The sequence below is a fragment of the Pavona decussata genome, unplaced genomic scaffold (genome assembly GCF_977016875.1).
Source record: "Pavona decussata unplaced genomic scaffold, jaPavDecu1.1 SCAFFOLD_98, whole genome shotgun sequence".
Lineage (NCBI taxonomy): Eukaryota > Metazoa > Cnidaria > Anthozoa > Scleractinia > Agariciidae > Pavona > Pavona decussata.
The window spans coordinates 3,074,113-3,094,683 of NW_028145514.1; the positions used below are offsets into that span (position 1 = coordinate 3,074,113).

At 36.8% G+C, this 20,571-nt stretch overlaps 1 protein-coding gene and 1 long non-coding RNA gene across 3 annotated transcripts in view; one reads left to right on the forward strand and one right to left on the reverse strand.

The window, feature by feature from the left end:
• The window catches only part of LOC146472700 (diacylglycerol lipase-beta-like), a 28,223-nt gene that overhangs the window by 5,343 nt on the left and 2,309 nt on the right, over positions 1-20,571 (reverse strand). Inside the window, exons 1-15 of one of the 2 annotated variants that reach the window (XM_085119424.1) lie at positions 17,574-17,686; positions 17,205-17,421; positions 15,708-15,852; positions 15,192-15,263; positions 12,701-12,825; positions 11,961-12,111; positions 10,903-10,986; positions 10,728-10,805; positions 9,827-9,904; positions 9,308-9,450; positions 8,316-8,384; positions 8,078-8,150; positions 6,382-6,584; positions 4,066-4,355; positions 3,448-3,522 (exon numbers count right to left, since the gene is read on the reverse strand). In XM_085119424.1, the coding sequence (XP_084975550.1) occupies positions 3,448-3,522; positions 4,066-4,355; positions 6,382-6,584; positions 8,078-8,150; positions 8,316-8,384; positions 9,308-9,450; positions 9,827-9,904; positions 10,728-10,805; positions 10,903-10,986; positions 11,961-12,111; positions 12,701-12,825; positions 15,192-15,263; positions 15,708-15,852; positions 17,205-17,314 (1,696 nt within the window). In that variant the 5' untranslated portion in view covers positions 17,315-17,421; positions 17,574-17,686. Of the gene's footprint in view, positions 1-3,447; positions 3,523-4,065; positions 4,356-6,381; positions 6,585-8,077; positions 8,151-8,315; positions 8,385-9,307; positions 9,451-9,826; positions 9,905-10,727; positions 10,806-10,902; positions 10,987-11,960; positions 12,112-12,700; positions 12,826-15,191; positions 15,264-15,707; positions 15,853-17,204; positions 17,799-20,571 lie in introns of those variants that run through there. The other variant, XM_085119423.1, reaches the window with a different exon arrangement.
• LOC146472701 (uncharacterized) overlaps positions 4,584-20,571 on the forward strand; it is a 296,231-nt gene continuing 280,243 nt past the window's right edge. The window contains exon 1 of the long non-coding RNA XR_014866566.1: positions 4,584-4,630. This is a non-coding gene — a long non-coding RNA (uncharacterized LOC146472701). The remainder of the gene's footprint in view (positions 4,631-20,571) is intronic.

Consider the following 20,571-nt stretch of genomic DNA (forward strand, 5'->3'; position numbering starts at 1 on the left):
CAAACAGAACCCCCACAAGATCCTCCAGTTAGTGAGCCACCCCCCCCCCCCCCCCTAACCCCACCTTCCCTCCCAATTTTATGCACAGGGACTAGTACGATTAGCTGTTAAACTGTTAGGTTGGCGTTTTTTAAAAGCTGTTTTCATAACCAATCGCAACCTTGTTTTGGAGCGCAAAATTCGTATCGGTAATAAATGGATCGGGACACACTGTGGGCTATGTCTCAGGGACAGTTTCCCTCGTTTGACGACCAGAACTTGTTCATAAAAATAACAAGCATAAACAAGAAATATACAAAATAAAAGAACTGAAAACAAAAAAAATTACGGCAACGTGACTTGATAACTGAATAATAACCAAACACAAGTAAAGGTAAACGTCAGTTAACCAAACCAAATGCATCACGGAAAGTAGCGGCAGCGAGGCCAGGTTAGCGCTAATACGGGTTAACAAACAGTGTTTTGCTCGCAGTTAACCAAGGACTGATTAGTGTTAATCGGTAAAATCATAACTTTCCAGACTTGCAAACAATGTTGAGGAAATACAATAAAAGAAGCGGAAAGAAGTCCATAAAATTAAAAAGAGCTAAAAAGATGAAGGTAACAGAGAAAGACAAAAGCCCTGTTCTCTCATAACACAATTCATTCTCAACTCACACAAAAGTCAAACTTGAAGTCATTGAATTACATGGCATGCTGTACTGACATGACGCTATTTAAAGATACATTTATGATAGACTCTTAGGGTTCATCATTGACTAAGTTTAGCTTTAGTTTGTTTTACAATTAAAAAATAAACCCTGCATAATAATTAAAGAGTCTACCAAACATATTGACCTTTTTCCATTTATTTTTTCATTGAATTAAATTGTTCACTAGCTTATACATATTGACGTCTAGATTTGTGGAAAGTTAGGCTTGTCAAAGGAAGATTTGTCCGTAATTAAGAATAACTTAATGGGAAGAATTCAGATTTGATTTTATTCCCATATAGACATAAAGCTTAGAAAAATAGCGTTTGAGCAACGAGACGTAAAGATTGAAAAAACTATGACGCGAAGCTATAAACGGGCCAAAAACGGAAAACGGAAAAGGGCCTGGCTTTTTTACCCAAAAGATTTTGATTGGTCACAACCAAATAGTTACGAATAAACTAAGAACCATTCGGAAACAAGGCCGATATATGGATAGACCTCAGGCCCTATGTTATCACTGGGGATTGAAGTTCCCGGCCCGTTGCTCAAACGTCTTTTTGGCGCGAAAAGAACGTGGGATCACAACACAGGAACTGTTCACTCAAGTATGTACATAAGAAAACTAAGAATCTGTAGAGAATACCACGAGAAGGTGTGTGTAGTGTAGCATTGTGTAAAGTGAAGTACATGCAGAATTACAGAGCGTTGTAAGGTCCATGCTGAAGGACTGAGAAATGTACATTACCTTGTCTAAACTGTAGTGACGCTGATTTCAAAGCTCCCGACGCTTTGTATATCAGCAGGAACGTCAAGTCCAACTTCTGAAGTTTAGTCAAAGAGGAAACGAAAAACAGTTTATAAAGAGAAAAAGGAAACGTAAAAGAGAGCGGTTCAGTCAGTTGGGGGTGCAGAAAACAGGGATAGGCATTAATCCGGTCCAAGAGTTTTTAAAATGAACAAGGCCTTTACTTCGCTGAGTTAATGTTACTTTGTACGTGTCTGTATCAAAACAAAAGAAAGACGAAGAGAGGTTTGAGGGTACTGCAAACAGAAGTGGAAACAATTGCTTAAGGTTGTTTTTTCAAAACAGTTTCTCTTTCCCCAAACTTTTAATCTGGTTTCTGCCACTGCACGGTAAAAAATGTGAGTGAACCGATGTTTGGGGATAAACATTATCATGTTTCTCTTCGTCATTGCAATTATATTGACCAACCCTGATGAACTTTAGTTCACTTGTCTTTAGTATGTTTATGTATAGAGTAATGCTCGGTTTATAGACTTTTATTCAAGGGAAAAAATTTCAAAAATCATTTGGGATTACAAAAAGGATTCAATTTTGTACGTTTACAGTTGTAATTTGCAACCCTTTTATTCCCAATCCCAGGTACAAGATGGACAAACCTCGCTAAAAAAAAAATGGCCGCCACTATTTTCACCGCCCAGATGTGGTTTTAGAGTCAAGTGATCTCTGAGACGATACCGCGACTTGCTATCGTCAAAAACAGTAGGGGTGGGGTGGGGTAGGACCCAAGAACTAATTCTCATACAGAACACCTCAAGTATGACCAATCAAACTTCCCAGTATACCATATTTTGTAATGTTTTGTTCAAAATTTCCAAAATAAAACATTTAAGTGATGCTTTTGCACAAAATATCTCGATCTATTTTTTGCTAACCTCATTTTAAGACATTTCATTTTAAACCCCAAAGGCAACGAAAAGGTGAATGTAACAGCGTACAAAAGAGAGTAAAAAGATATTACATTTTTATAGTTTACAACATTTTACAACACGCGAATTAAATTGTCAGAAAACACGGTTTACATTTACATAGCTTGCTTGAGATTACGGTGCAGCCATGTGATTGTTTATATATTTTAGACACCGTACAGACTGTTTAAGTTATATTTAAACCTGAGATGTTATGTATGTTCAGTTAAACGGATTAACAAACGAAACTTCAAAACGAAAGAATTGAAACAAACAAACGAAAACATGGAGGCCTAGAACAAACAGTTAAAATCTCGATAGCTAAGATTATGGTGCAGTTATGTGATTTTTGTTAAATTTTAGATGACCTTGAAGCTGTCTAAGTTATATTTAAACCCGGACAAACAAACAAACAAATAAATATATGAAAATAAAAGTAAGTAAATAAAAGTTAGAAAGACATGGCGCCGACGGGCACAACTTGATCTAAGTGAACGAGTAAGAATTACTAACAAATGAAACCGTTACGTGTAAACCAGTAAACGATGAAGGCAATGACACTACAAGTTCGAAGAACTTATTAGTATTAGTATTAGGCACATTCACAGAATTTGAAAGCAGCGTGAAAAAGAAAAAAAAAAGGATTAATAAAAGGCAAGAAAAGCGTGGTGCAAAAAAGGTGTTTAGACAGTTGCGATAACAAAAAGACAAGGAACTTTGTAGTGAGAATCAAATAGAATAACAGAACAGAAGGCGACATTTGTACAGACACGCGAAGGAAAAACCAAAACAATAAGTGAAGGTTTGGTTTAAAGTTTACCGGAATGAAACAATACTCTGTTTGGAAAAGAATTCGATTTCGTTTGGAAACGTTTTTCCATGAATTCACTACGTCAACGATTTTTAGTACTGTCTGGGGTATAAATAAGCAAGACTATTTTCATTAAACGTTTTCCTTTACCGACGACATAACTGTAAGAAAGGACGATACCGTATCCGAGCTTGCATCATGAATGATTTCAATACACAAAGAAGTCCTTACCTAAAGCTAAAGAGTCAGCCGAGGTCACTCGCTCCAAGGCCAGCTCTACGTCTCTTCCTTCTTCGGTCACTTTCGCTGAAGGAAGAAAAAGCATCAGAAAACTGCTAACCTACGACAACAGGCACTCATAGTGTCTTCCTTAAATCAGAAAAAAATTCTCTAAAACTTTTTCCCCTAGAATTTTTAAGGATTCGTGTAGATTTTTCGGGACTCCAATTAAGCCAAAATAATGTTCAACTTCCAACATTCCCAGACAGAAAAAAAAATGGAATGCGTGACACACGAGGATAACTTCAGTGACTATGCAAGTATAGACAGATTTCCAAGGACTCCAAGACCTGCAACATCACCAGTTAATTTTTCCAAACTAATTTTCTGGAACTATACATATAAATACGTTTCTCTGGTTGCGGATGTTCCGGTTGGAATTGATCGTGTCATTAGGACTATGGTTATGTTCTCCCTTTGAGAAAATCACTTGATACTTTTCCCTTGGTGTTCTCGGGGCACGGGAATTGGCAATTTGTTTGAGTTTTAGCACAGTTTTAACCAAAAAACGTAAACATTTCCATGACACAGCCCCTTTAATTTTCCCCTCAATCAAGCAACCAACGTTACCTTCATCCAGCGATCTTGAGGATCTCGCACTTGTGTGATTGTGTACTGCATGAAGGTGGTTAGATTCCATGAATCCTCCTGTAGGGACCTCCAGAGTGTTAGGGCTTTGTTGGGGTGGTGCATTAAGGACACTCTCCTCTTGCTCCTTGCTGGGGAGGCACTGATTGAGAGCATCTAGTACAAAGTCTGGCATATGGTCCTCCCACATAAGGCTTGAGATCTGAATATTCTGGAAGTCTGCCAAGTCTGCCCACACGGGCTCGTACATTCTCCGTTTCCGACCACATCGACTGCAAAAAGAAAATGACTTTTTTAAGGATCAGGGACGGGTTGCTCGAAAGCCGATTAACGCTAATCCACGATTAAAAGTTAACCGAGGTTTTCATCTCACTCATTAAAAATGATTTTAAAGGCTCATTTTTAGCCAATGGTAAAGAACAGTTTGAGGCAAAACTGAGGGCCAAAAATCTTTTGTACTAATCCTTACGGATTAGTTAATATACCCGAATCAAAGTTTACGTTAACCCAGGATTAGCTTAATCGGGCTTTGAACAACTGGGCCCAGGTTAATAAACTACTTAGAGTAACTTCCGACCCAACTAAACTCGTGACAAGTTATACGGATTAAGCAACCAAATTAACTAGCATGTAACAAATCAGCTGAAAATTCTTATTGATTAGCAAAATGATTGAATGACTGAATAATCGACAGACTAGCAAATCACAGGCAAACTATTTGACTAATCAACCAACTAACAGACCAACAAAAAGAAAGACACAATAACGTATTAGCGTATTTCTAACAGACCGACTGCGACAGAATAAGCTAAGCCACTAACATATTATCAAAAGTGGGCGGACGGAATGGCTTACTCGGACTGACTGACTGACTGACTGACTGACTGACTGACTGACTGACTGACTGACTGACTGACTGACTGACTGACTGACTGACTGACTAACTGGCTGGCTGGTTGGTTGACTGACCGTCGGGCTGACTGGCCGGCAGTCTAATAGACTTAATGTCTGGTTGGCTATCTGAGGAACGCACACCACACGCCCTAGAAAATCTGATCCGTCTAGCCTACTGACAATAAATGCACTTAAAACTTAACAGGTTAAGTTACTAAATGTCAAAATGTCACTAGTGTCTACAGACAAACCGAACAGGAAACTGGCTAGCCTACTATGACATTACCATGCCCCAGAAAGTTGAGGCCCACCAAAAAGTAACGACTCTCCGAAAGAAACGATCTGAAAAATCACCTGACTCTCAGTCAAGACCGTGTAAGAAAGTCAATATTGTAGTCGGCCAAGAAACAACATCGATTCATTTATCTACGTTTTATGTTTTTCACAAGCATCTTGTGACAACCTTTTTAACTAAAGTTAAGAAATCGTGTTATTTATACAGATCGGCCCATACCCGTTACACTTATTAGCAACCCTAACGTACATACAAACAGAAAGCGGAGACCCCCAGAACTTAGTAACAGTAAAGGGCTGCTAACTCCGAAAGTAACGGGAGCTTTCGAGCTCTACGGTAGTTAAATGATCTAAACAGCTATGACGTGTCCTTCAACACTGTTTGACTAACATACTGACAAATAGAGAGACAGACAGACCGCTCTAACCTGAGATCGACTGACAGACTGAGCAACTAAAGCCCAGTTCAGAAGCCGTAATTCTCTTGCGCCATACCACGACGTACGTAGTTCCTTAGCGGTGGTGCCGTGCGCTTTTTAAGACAGATTCACTTAAGTACGGTAAAATCGATCTCAAGGTATGGCAGAGGTTATCACAAAATACAACATACGGGAGGAAATGCATTTGGTTCGGCGCCTGAACAAGACATCATTAGAGACCTTTAGATTCTAGTACGAGTACGAGTACGACTACGAGATTTTACTTCGAGTTTTTAGCGAAGTACTAAGAACAGATATATCACAGCAAGTTTCATTTCACTCTTTACGAACGACGAACTTGACGCAGTTGGTTTGAATGATGATAGTGAAGTCCTTTCGTGCTTCCAAAAAGACGAGATCACCTACGTTTCGAGGACTCGTTTTCGCCACTACGATGTTCTCACAAAAACTCGTAGTAAAATGACGACAGCTATCGCATTTTCCCGCCAAAATGACACTGGTTCACGCGCGCGCGCTCTTTGTTTATTGGAGAAACTCGTAGTCGTACTCGTACTCGTACTAGAATCTAAAGTTCTCTATTTTAAACTGGCAGAACAACTGACTGACTGAATGACCAACTGGCCGGCTGACTCCCTAACTGACTTGGTAAACGTAACAAGAGAAAACTCACGTTGGCACGGAGACTGTTTTCACGACATGAATGACTTTCCCAGGAGGGTAAAAGGCAGGCGTCTTGGAATTCTTGTTGCTAGGCAACTGAAAATTATCCCAGTCTGCCTCGGTATCTCGTTCTTGTGCATCACAATTGACGCATTTGCATCCAAAACAACACACAAATGCACAACGACACACACAACCACGCAGAATCTTCCACTGCAATAAAAACAGGGTTCAAAAGTTATAGTTTTGTAGCTATTAACAATGGTCATGAGCTATCGTGTCCTTTTTAACAGGTGTACTGCCCCAATTGATTTTCGTTGGACGGTTGAATGTTGTTCTTCTCGAATATGTCCAACTGTCCCATCAATCTAATGAACAATCAACCCCGTCCCCCTCCCCCAACCTAACACAACCAGAGATAAAACGCAAAGTATTATCGTAGTCAAAAAAGCACATTTCTAACAAATAATTACAGCATGTAAGGTTATACATTCATCTTTTAACTTCCAAGAATTAAACTGTGCTAGAATAAACTATGCACTTTTGTCAACCACATCCCCTCGTATTAACACTATGGCACCGTTTTTACATGTTTTGGATAACTTTCAAAAATTCGTTAATAATTCATAAGCCCATTGACCTATCAAATGGTCGATAATACATCACGTGCAGTGACTTTATATCGATAAACCTCCTCCTTATTAGTATGCGGTGTTTTATCAGCTGATAAAACACTCCTCATTACTAGTAATTAGTATGCGGTGTTTTTCTCGTATGCTAATTTCCAACGTTCACAAAAGCATAATTGTTATGAACTCTATTGACACACGCTTTTCCAGGAATGTTTTTGAAGCCGTTCAAAAAGCTCGCAGCACGTGTTTTATGGGATCTAAAACCACTCGGCTGCGCCTCGTGCTTTTAAACCCGATAAAACACTCCTGCTCGTTTTTTAAACATTACGTAAATCACGCTAGTGCTTTTCGTTTGCCACCAAAATAGTCTCATCATCTTTCTTAATGAAGTCTCCAAAAAATCGAATTTTGCACTCCAAATGTTTGAGAAATAAACGCCAACAAAAAAAACTCCATTCACATCGTACTGGTACAAAACTTGCACGGTAAAACTTTGATCCGTACAGGGACAGCAGCACCCACACGCGCGCAAAATACGTGTAAAATGCCGTCTTGACGCGCGGGCGATACACGAATAACCCGCGTGTACTAAGCTACACTGGGTGTGCACGTACAGTGTACTTACACGTATTTTGCGGTACTTAGAGGAAAACGAAATCTTCTGTTCTTGATACACCTAACACTATGCATGTATTTTTTCACGGAGCAAACAATGAATGAAAACTTCGGTAGTAAAAGAAATGTAACGCTGTCAACAAGAAATGCTACCGTGTTGCAATACGAAGTGTGTTAGCTTTTCATGTATATGTCGCTGGAAAACGTTTCAGGCAATACCACAATTTAGACAATTGTCTAAATTATGCAAGATGTGGCATCGTCAAAGAGAAAGCTTGTATTTTATACCATCTAAAATCCAGCAAGGTGTTTGAATTACCGATTTTCGGAACCCAAATTGCTGGTGCAATAAGGCATATCCATTAAATTTGGTCAATGATCCAAAACGCGTCCGTGTACAAAATTCACGTGCCCTTGGTTTAGTTAAGGATTTTCTTAAGTACTGTAGGCTCAACTTACTTTCGGAGTGTTAGAATATGAAATTACAGCCATCATCTTATTGCGGAGATCTTCCAGAGTGTAGAGACTTAACCTGTACAGTATAGAAAGTTTATTAACTGGTCATGTTGATGCCTCTAGTTGCAAGATTTAGTTTTGTTCAATAGTCTAAAACTACTAAAAAAAATGTCAAAATACAACTGACAGACCAGTTAATACACAAACATGATGAAAACAATTATGCAAATGAAAAACCTACCTTGGAATCATGTCTTTTCCAACAACAACTGAAAAAACAAAATCACGGGCATACTGTGCTGCAGGAAGGCTGAAAAAAGAGCAAAAGCATTATGAGTTGAAACATCTAATTAAGCCCCTGAAAAAAAGAAATTAATGTAAGCCTACAAAGTTTAGAGAAATTGAAAACGTTAAACATAGAATTAGATTATGAGAAGAAATGAGCAGTTATAAGGGGCTAGCAAATACACACTTGTTGTTCTTATCTTGCTCCTTAATTGTGCCCTTTAATTTGGACTCAGCTTTTGAATTTCTCGCTTTGATATTACAAATTTCTCGCTTCACTGCCAGAAAGATTTAGTGATGGTACCTAGGGTAAATCTTTAAATAACCTCGGTAATGATTCGATTCAGAGCCCTCGCGCCTTTAAATGAGTGTTTTTTAATAAGCGCCCCCTATCTCAAGTGCCATCCAGCAGTGAAAAAGTCGTTAATAGCGCCCCTATAAGAAAGTGGAATTGAACTGAAGCTACAGATGAAACTCACAACTATGAAATTGTTTATTGTTGCTATTGCTGTTTTAGTTTCTCCAATTCACGAGCCAGGTATTTTTACACTCTCAAATGTTCATAAATGTACCAAAAAGAACCAACAGCCCTATCTTCATATGTCTTGGCATATCGAATCTTTAAAGTAATAAATGGTTTAGGCAAGTAACATTCCAGTACAGCATACTATGAAAATTTTAAACGGGCATTAGCGAGTGCCTGGAAGTTGTACACCATTTTATTACGTTTGTGTCATGGCAAAAAGAACTTCAACACGTTAAACCAACATAACTAGCAAAAAAATGTTATAAACTCTGACTACCTCGGCTAACGTAAAATCTCAAACCCAACACAGTCTAGTCATAAATTAACTTGCAGACAGGTGCTAATAGAGATAATAGGTCAAGATCGTTGACCTCAACAAGAACACTCCACACAAACTCTATCAAGAAAAACTTGAGGTATACCTTAGAGTGGCACCAGGCGGTGAGAAGGCATAACAAAACAGATCAGGATAATATGGACGGAGAAGTATGGCCAGTATAGCCGCCGTCCCCGCACCGAGGGAATGACCAACAAGGATAAGACGATAGGATTCTGTGTGTCTCTCCTGAATACAAAGTACAACAACATTAGAATGAATGTTTCCACTAGCGTTTCTAGCCTCAATTGCATGTAAATGCTAACTAAACGTTAAACGTTAAACCAAGTGTCTTTTTCTTTTGTTGAAGAACATTTTACTCCAGTATTATTTGACTTGTAAGCAGCCAAAGTTAAAATTTTGGATGGAAGAAAAACAAGAACACACATCACTGAGCTACATGAATGAACTATAATGTAAATATTTTTTACAACTGATGTTAACCAAGACTTGGCTTTATCCGTCGTTATAAAGCAACGCCCTTATCAGTAAAATGCTAGGAAAAGGAATATACAGTAGTACAATATTTTTATTATATGTACTTGTTAACTGCACTGAATCTTACCGGCTCTGAGTGAAAGGCTTTAGTAAGAATTCCACTCTCCAACTTCTTCTTAATATATAAAGCAGCTTTAATCATTCCCTAGAATAGGCAGAAGTAAAAGATACAGCAAATTATTAATACAGCAGGATTATTATTGAAAAGAAAGGGGTCAGGATATACACAACAAACTGGGAACTATTTTTAAAGACTTTTTTCAAATATCATATTAATATAATTTAGAGAACAGTGTGGAAGGCATACATGTTGATGTACTGGGGCCTTAAGGATGTATGATCTGAAAGCTGAAACCTGGTAGATTCACTAGAAAAACATTGAGCTGTTAGCATTTGTAATTTCAAAAGTCCATGCATTCTTCCAGCTGTTCTAAAGCTCATCATGGTTCACTCTCCATTGCTGATCTGTGCATACACTCTGTTTTTTTTTATAAGAACCTTTTTTATAAGAACGTCGAGGCTGAGATTAACCAAAATTTTAAGAACATATTAAGAACATTCTTCAGGCTGAGAGTCGATTAAGAACGTTTTTATTTTGCTAATCTGTATATAAAATCAAGGTAACAAATGTAAATTAACCAAAATACTGAAAGGCATGTTTTGTATAACATTAACAATGGTGACACACATCTCGGTTTGTCATAATCAGCAGTTCTTGATAACATATCGCAGACTTTGATAGGTTTCCTGGTCACGTCTGCATTGCTGTTTACTGCAATACATGTAGTGTATACCATGTAATTTAAGAACATCTTAAGAACGTTTTCAGCCTCAAATCGCAAAAAAATATAAGAACGTTCAGCCTCAGCTCCAAAATTAGACGTTCTTATAAAAAAAAAAACCAGAGTGTACATGCACACTGTACATTTTCCAAATTAAGTACCACAAGCTTCGGAAGTTTCACACACTTTATGTCCAAACCAGTCAGCATCCCCACCATCCAGCGGTATTTTCTCTGCTTCAACTGAAAAATCTGTAAGGATGTCCTGGAAACAGGAATAAAAAGTAATGTAGCTGATTGACATAATAATATAATAAATCATTACAGCGAATATCCAAGGCAATATCTATGTGATATTTTACCTGAAGAGATAATGTTCCTCTGATAGTCACCACAACTGCTCTCTTGTGATGATCCATACACACAAAGAAAGGCGTCTGAAACAACTGAAGGAACACATGCAAAAAACAGTTCATAAAACATTGTCTCGGTTGAGATTATTGCGCTATTACATGTAGGTGGTGATATTAAGCTGTTTCCTACACCTCCTCATAATTATTTAAATTACTAGGGAACGTAAAAGAACCCACTCACTGTTTGAGAAGGGTCAGGGACACAGCCACCAGTGAGTGGTATAAGATGCAGAGGGGATGCAGTGAAAGGGACTACAATAAGCTGTTGTACGTGTAGTGCCCCTGACAAGTCTGGTTAAGCTAAATAAAATTTTAATTGAGGCCATCCCCATGAGAGGCGCATTTTTTTGGCCAAAAAATCCAAAAAACAATCCAAACATACCCAGGTTTTACATGGATGTGTGGATTTTGTGTGTTAAATGCTGTTTTAAATTCTTGTGTCAAGGCTATTAATTTCTAAGAATTTCATTTACATTGCAACAGGGACCACTGTTTTTGTACAGTCAGTTTGGTGTGCTGAAATTCCCACAAAAAAATACATACCAATATTTAGCACACAAAATCTCTGGTGCACAAAAAACTGAACAATTTTGAAACGTTTTTGTTCTGAGGTCTGGAGAGCTATGTACAGTTATGAAGTTTGGAGAGCACCTTTAGAGAAGCTAGAGTTAGAGTTGCTCTCAGCTATCACCTCAAGCAAGTCTTACTCTTCTCTCATGTTCTCCAAATTTCCCATGTGTGCCATAAATCCACAGACACACACTAAGGATGAACCAGTTCTTAACCCTTTGTGCACAATATTGGCTATCCATACTACTTATATTTTGATTTCTTTGTTGGCTTAATCAGAAAATATGTTGGCCTGAACATACAGTGTAAGGGTTTCTTCTTAAGGTGAAACATCATCAATCGGTAGTGATTATAATAAATATAAATTATGTGCCACAATGGTTTTCTGTTGCCATTATTTTGGTAACTGAACAAAACTAACTCGCAATGTAACTTACTTTGTTATGATAACTGACATAAATGGTATCTCTGTTGTGAATATCTGAAATCCTCTTAAGTGCGGAGTAATTACAGCGGCAGCAGTTGTCACTTTCTACATCAACAAATTTGTATGATCTACGGTCTGGAGGTCTACAAGCATAGCAGCATCTGCAAAAATTTAGAGTACACATAAAAGCAAACATTTAACCAAAGATTGCTTAAAAATAATAAAATTGGATTCCATATCTCTGGAGAACAAACACTTGAATAGCACCAATGACCAGAATCCAACCTCAAATAACCGAAAGTCTATCATGTTTGCATGGTTCACTGCTGAGTAACAGGAATTAAAAAAAATCATTTTCAATCTATCTTTCTACATTGCCACAGATATTATACACTCAGGTAACGCTTTGAAAAGCTTGCAATAGCTGTTAACACTAGAGATTCCAAGTTTTCCCACTGGTATAGAAACCCAGAGTAAACACTCTCTACTCCGTAAAGAAATAAATGTACAGTGTAACCCTATGGAAAACATGTACAGATATTTCAATTGAAAAATGGCTATCAATCAATAAGAGAAATCCAAGCAATCACCTCTGCTATCAGAATGACCTGAATGCTAAATTGTGATATTCTGAAATCAAAATATGTCTCAAAAGAACATGATTAACATCTATTCCAAGCTCATATTCCAGAATAAACCTAAAAGAACATGCAGTTTTTTCTTGAGTATTAGACTACAGTTATGATTTACCTCACATTCCTCAAAAGCTTACAACATCCACAAGCGATGTTGCTCTTCATGTAGATTGGCCAACCATAAGCAGATAATGCATAGTTCATGTAGTACACTACATCCTTGAATAGAAGCAATTCATTCTGAAAATAGAAATTAAAAAAGGTACAAATTTGTGGTATAATAAGAAAAAATAAGAGTATTTTATTATAAAAACGTTGTGCATGAAGAGAATTGCGTAATTACATTACATAAGAATAAACCTAGTAAAATTACAGCTTGTCAACTTGATTGGGACTGTGCATTACATTTTAAAATTATTTTAAATTTACATTTTTACAGGTTTACATTTTACATTTTTACAAGTTTTTTTGTGGTTTGTTGGAAGTAATGGATCTAGAAGAATATCTCAATAGCACTGTTCCCTGTATATTTTAATAAAAAGGTAGGTACATTTAAGACAGGTTTAAAACAAATCAGGGCTGTCATTAGCAGCCAGCTATCACTTGTGGCACCTACATGTACATATAATAGCCAGCTACTTAGAATTTGAAATGAGAGGAAGAATAAGGAGAGGTTTTCTGTTTATGAACAGCTACTTAATCTCCCAGTGCCACCTTAAAGTACAAAAAGGACCTGTCACTCAATGATTAGCCTGCAAAAGCAGACGCACTTCCGGCTGTCGAGATTCTCTCCGCCAAAAAATAACGTCTGTGTACCTGACCCGCAAAACGATTTCCCTGACGTAGAAGCTCTTGTTTTCTCATTGGCCAATCAGATTACGTGATAGAATGACACTCGAGTGGTCCACATGACGAACAAACGCCACAGAGCTAGCATACACAATGGCATTTCAAAAACTGATCCCAATGGCTAAGAATTGTCAGTAAGAAAACCTCCATTCCGTTTATTTGAGTATTTCCCTTCTTGATCAAGATAAACATCATTAAGCAAAGCTATGAATGCTTTATTATCAATTTATTTACGAACTGCAGGATTCACACGTGGAGCTGGGCAGAGCTAAGCTATAAATGCTTTACTATCAATTGAACTGCAGGAGTCGTACATGGAGCCGGGCCGGCCCGTCAACATTTGTTATCGCCAGATGTGCGCTAAGCCACAAAACAATGGAGATACACAAGCATGAACTCACGAGTAACGAAATCACGGATCCTGTATATGTCTTCACAAATAACATTTACTAAACGCTGCCTGAAATCTTGCAGTTAATCCGAGCCGATAAACCTAAACAAATGCCACAGAACTAGCATACAAAATTGCACACCGACCACAATATATATGATTTCTCACAAGTGGATTGCACAAACGAAAACATTATGAGCAATGCTTGATAAATCAATAACTTGCTAAACCCCGTCGGCAAATTGACAAAAATATCCTTTTCATTTTCTACAACATACTTGATTGAATCCTCCTGGTGCTTATTTAACATTTCAATACCGAAAACCTCGTAAACTTTGCTGAAAGCGTCTCCCATACTGCCCACCGTTGTTTTTCCACGAGTTAACGTGTACACTGCGCACGAATCTCGTGTGGTGGTTCTGCGATTTTATGAGCTAAACGGTGATTGGCTTAGATTTTCTATGTCATGGAAATTGTTTTGCAGCTCGGGCATGCAGACATTATTTTTCGGCAGAGAGAATCTCAACAGCCCGAAATACGTCTGCGTTCGCAGGCTACTCAATGATCCCTTAAAACTGGAAAGAAGGAATGGCCTGATGATGATAATGATGAGGATGATAATAATATTGACAATGAATGAATGCGATGTTCATAATGACGATGAGGAATAAAGTTATGGCAAAACTAGGGCGATGAATGAAGATGTTGATATGCTACATGTACTACCAATAGCAATAAAAAATGAAGATGATGCTGCTGCTGACAACAAGTAACTAGAGGCATGGGAAATTAATATCTGCTGCAAGAATCCAATCAATTGGCCATTTCCGAGTTACTGAGAAACTCTCTATGAAAGAGAGGCTAAGTGCAAAACTTTTCATATGAAAATTAGTTTTGTTTGCATATCAATGAAAACTAATTTTCATAACAAAAACTTTGCACTTAGCCTCGCTTTCATAATGAGGTTCAAAGTAACTCGGAAATGGTCTATTGGGATGATGGCATGCACCACATGAATATTTAAATATCACGCTTAAGGACAAAACTTAATAAGTTCAAAAAATTTGCATTTTCCCTTTTTTATATGTTCGCATTATTTGTAAATTCTTATCACTTTCCCCTGCTGAAGGCTGAAGTTTTGGCCGAAACATTGGGTTTTTAGAACATTTGATTTTGTATATGTTTACATGTATATACTTTTAACCAGAGAAACATTTAAACTAAATCAGATGCTCCTGTAAAAAAAATAATAATAAATAAATAAATAAATAAAATAAATAAACAACAGCCTGTATCACGAATCCACCTGGTTACAGATCCATTTTTAATAATTATCATAAACTAAACCTGTTCGTGACATACTCACCTTATCTTTAAGGTTTAGTGTCTTTGCACTGTTAGTCCTTTGAAAGCGTAATGAAGATTTCTTAACACCTTGCTGGGAAAAATTGATATTTAAAAACAATAATTTATACTATTATAATTATTATTATTTAATTATTTTCTTACCTAAGTGTTTGTTATTTGTTATTATTGAGTGATGTATTATTTTTCAGACAGTGAAACAGGTTTACTTGGAAAAAGAAAATCCAAGTGCTCCTATCAGGAGTCGAACCTAAGACCTTCTGATTACTAGTTCGGATGCTCTACCACTGAGCTACAGGAGACTCGTGGGAGCTAAGGCCATTAAACTAGGTTCATGGGACAAACATCCTGTATACATGAAGTGTCCAGAATATCCTCCATTCCCATTCCTTATAATTATTGTGTGCTACTTGTCCAGATATTCTGTGGTAGGAACTTTATCGTGATAGTTAGTCATGAGTACCCCGAGGGAAATGCTCGCTACCTGTATTCTGACTAGAGCGATATGTTAACAAACCTGAGAATCAAGGACTTGCTGTTCTTCAATTGCCCTCATCAAAGCAAGATTTTCCTGACGTTTCTGTTGTTTTCTTAGCAAAACAAGTCCAGCGGCAAAGTCAGATGGTACAACATCCATATCTTGAAAATATTCTGCTAGAGTCCTGAAGTCAAGTGAAATACCAAATTATACTAACTTGTCAGGGGAATTGATTGAATCAAAGATTGTCATAGTTTCTTTGTCCTGTGATTGTGATTCTACCCATTTATTTATTTATTTATTTATTTATTTATTTATTTATTTGTTTATTTATTTATTATTTTATTTACTTATAAGGTATACATATAAGGTATAACTTTATTTAACATCAAAACGTTGGGAGTGGCCACCCAGTCTCCTGAGCCAGGGGCTCATGTTAAAAATGCTTATTTGCCAAACTGATATACATAGTAAACAAAGGTACATTAAAGTGCATTAGATTAAATGTAAAAGTTGCAAGGAAACCTAATAGGAATTATAAAGCTTATCAGCATTTAAAGGCCTCCTCATACAATTTGCTGGGCTCGGTAACTACTTGGCTGTCATCAAGTTTTGAGCCACACATTGCATTGGCTTCACACCAATAACAAATTTGCAACTTTGTGACTAAAATGAACTAATGACAACCAACATCACCCACAACACCAAGGTCTCATCAAGAATATTCAGCCATAACTGGCATTGTGGGAAACAGAAACACCTACGTTACAACTCTGCTAGTACTTATAGATCGTTCTCTACGAGACAGTTACACAGCATCATGAATGGTTTGAACCGAGGAGTCATCATAAGTAGCCAAATTATGATCATCTTGGCAAGTGTAGCAGGGTTCTTATTAAGTGCTAGCAGCCAGCTAAAAAAAACTGACTACTTTGAATTTTAAGCCACCTCCTTTTGACAAGGCTTATGGGGCCTAAACATAACCAATTACTGAGGAACCCTGCTTTACAGACACCCGCTTAATACGGACACCTATTACGGACAGTTTTCTTGGTTATACTCCTGACACATTTTCCTTAAAATTAACCCGGTTAGTAACGACACTCCATAATATGGACACTTTTTATGGTCCCAGCGGTGTCCGTAATAACAGGGTTTGACTGTAGTAATTAGGAAAAAAAACTTGTTGATAATTTTATAGTTAAAATTGTACACCTACATGTATGTCTTCACATTTGGATTGATTTTATATGGATAGATTGGCTCATGTAAGTACATGTACACTGTGCAAGCCTCCAAAAATAACAATACAGCAAAAGGCACTTAAAATCCAAACTTTCATGTGTAAAGTATGTTAAAGCCTGGGTTGTTACTGTCAGAAGCTTACGCAGTATGTAACTGGCAGGCTGCCTCAAAATCTTCTTTGGCAATTACACTGTACTTAACTGTACATGTACATGAGAGAGTGGTAATTGACATTCAATTAAGGAACAGGTACCTGTTACATGTAAGGTGTATAACAAAATAACATCCCACCTTCCAATAAATGTAAAAACATTTTCATCTCCCTGTCCAACTCCTGAACAGCAGAAAAATTTCTTAAAGCATCCTTCCCAACGCTCCTCGTACTTGCGAGTTATGTACATACTGAACCCTGTAGATGTGTCTACACTATCTCCTGTGAGCCGTGCATCTTGGAAACGAACCCAATGCCTCCCAGCAGAATCAAATGTACAATACACAATAATAAGGACTGAAAACAGAAACAGCCAATTAAATACCACAATTGCTCTTGCGATATAAATCTCTGAAGTTAATTGGCATACTGTAGCATCAAGAAATATCCATTTAATGCCTACAGACAACCATAGCAGCTCAATAACAGAAAGGACAAGACGGACATACAACAACTGTGGAATGAGATTTCGAGGTTCAGTATCCGTGATGGAACCTTTTCCACTCATCCATGCAATTGATAGTTCCATGATATTTGTTGCAAAAAGAATTGCTATATAACCACCCATAAAATAGTCTAACGTCTGTTCACAAACATGTTTATCCTGTTCATCAACATGGTGGACATGATGCAAGCCATGATAAATCCCAACAGCCAGTGATAAAGTTACCATCCTGTGAGAAAATGAGGAAAATTTAAAAGTTAGCAATTTTTAGGATATGGAGTGGGAGGTAAGGGAGAAATCACATATTATTATCGTGCTAAGCAGTTAAAAACAGTTTTTTCATATATGGATGGAAGTTATAGACCTGTACTACTCTGAACCGTTGTATAAGCTGTGGTTCAAAATTTGTTTGGTTTAAAATTTTTCAAACCAGCTTAATTATTATTTTCCTTTGTCTAGTATTCATTACCATGACCTGAGATAAAGGGCAACAAAAAACTGGTTAAAAAATTTTCCAAACCAGTTTAATTATTATTTTCCTTTGTCTAGTATTCATTACCATGATCTGAGACAAAGGGCAACAAAAACTGTTTTGAAAAATTTTAAACCACAACATATACACTGGGTTTCAATAAGAACCTGTAACAGGTGAAATTCACTGTTACATGTTGGGAAACACAAGGGAAAATGTAGCAAGGACATAAACTGGGGACAGGCCCCTTTGTGTGCATTGCATTGGAAGCATGTTGCAGGGGAAAAATGCGTAATTGCTTCAGGGGTAATGAATTGGTTGAATTTGGGATCGGGAGGGGGGGGGGGGGGGTTCAGCAGTGCACACAATGCAACATTAAAAATTTGGGGCACTTTGTTCCACTTCCTGATACACAAATTCAAACCAGCTGAAATTCATGGAGCTTGTAGCAGTGACAAAATTTTGTCCCTGCAACAGACCCTTCTCTAAAAATTGGGGATGTCTCACATGCACCTGTAAGGAAACTGTTCTTGCAACATATCACCGTTTCATGTCTTTGCTACATGTGGCAACATCCAGTTGAAGTTAAGTTTGAGATAAGTTTGCTCATACATGTAATTTTTCAATCACAGCAGACTGACTTGTTTGAATGGTGAATAATAAAATTATTAATGAAATGAGGCTACAGGGCCCTAGAAATGGTTTGAATACCTAACTGAAAAATGCAGAAAAAGACAACTTATGTTTTGTACAAGCCTACATGTATAATAAAATAATGTAGGCTAGAACACGCCAGCCAGGGACACAGCAAAATCATAAATGATAGTCAAAAGCTTCAATTTTCTTTTGCCAATAAATGCCAAGCAGTGCTACTGGTATTCAGGCATTCTTTTAAAATATTGAGCAGTCTATAATTAAACACAAAGGCACACTATAAAACTAGGGCATAAGCTCCTTGCATTTTATTTCAGAAGCACAAAAATTCAAATGGTGGACCACTGGGAGAACTGTAAAACATTCAACATCTATAATTTATCAGCCACAAAGAAAAATAGTTTAACTTAGTTTTTCGTTTCAGCTGTATGTTTTAACCATAAAATTTATTTTAATTTGCCTCCTGCACAAGAAACCTGGCACTGTTCACTCACATTTGCATCTCATGCAATTTATGGCCACCTTTGCTGAGCAAAACATCCTATCTAAGGAGCTTTCTTTGTTGTTCTTGTAAGTGCTTCATTTTTCAAATATAATGTCTGGTGCAAACTTCATGCCACCTGGGCTTTTCAACAGCAACTTTTCATATGGTTTGATGCTTAACTTGTCTTAACATGGCTTAAAATTTTTCCCATTTTAATTACCTTTAAGTTACTTGTTAGAATGATTACATATTAATAGATGAATTTTCTCAAGATTCCACATGAAATAAATTGGTCATGTTCCTTCTAATAAGCTGGCCAAGCCACAAAATCAAGATTACTGTAACAGTTTAAACAAATCTGACAGTAAATTTAACACAAACCAGCTCAGTACGGTAGTATTATATGAATTTCACACCAAAACGCAAACAAAATAATGTACACAGCAGGGTATATCAACTATACATGTATTTTAAGCATTTTATGTGTAAAGACAGTCATTTACATCTGGTGTTTCCATGCACAGCTCTAGAAAGATTGAATATGAGTGCATGTAGTGAAGTCATAAAGGAAAAAGTTTTTGAATTTAAAGAAAATGCAAAAATTCTGGTTAAAGTAACAGTTTGCAATAAAACTCCCTTGGTTGTAAATAAATAATGAACAAAAATATTTGTAGATTATTAATGAGTCAATTCAAAAGGAGAAAATTTTATAATTGTTCCCTCTTATAACAGCAGGATAATTTTATAAAAAATATTGGATGCATTGGATGCGATCAAATAATTTAGGAGAGTAACATTGTTTCCATACATGGAGCTTTAATTGTTTCATTTGATAAACAGGGGACATTTTCAACATTTTTCTTATTAAATCATATTTGCATAAAGATAACAAAATGAAAGCCATAAGAAACCATAAAACACGAAAAAGTTAGAAAGAGATAATCAGATTTGCTCTGCACAAGTTTGTTGTAATAAGAAGAAATTATATAATTTAAAAATTTTTCATTTAAAAATCAAACAGATATTAACATGAAAAACAGCCTTCATTAGAGAAATTAAGAATGCGGACAATGTTGTGCTAATAAAATGATGTAATTTATAATTTTATGGAAATTAATGCAAGTGTTAAACATCTTATGTTTCTGTCAAAAATTATGGAGAAGACAGACTATAAATTAGTTACAGTGTACATGTAGTGACGTTTCTTATAATATTTACTGTGTACTTGTACATGTAGGTGCATGTTGTTTACATATTCCTGTTTCCAAATATACTGAATAAATAGTTTACGTCAAAAGTACTTTAAGAATGCCATAAGATGGAAATTCATCAGTGGTTTATAAAATTCCCAGAATTGCTACAAAACCACATCTTGCAAAAAAAAAAAAAATT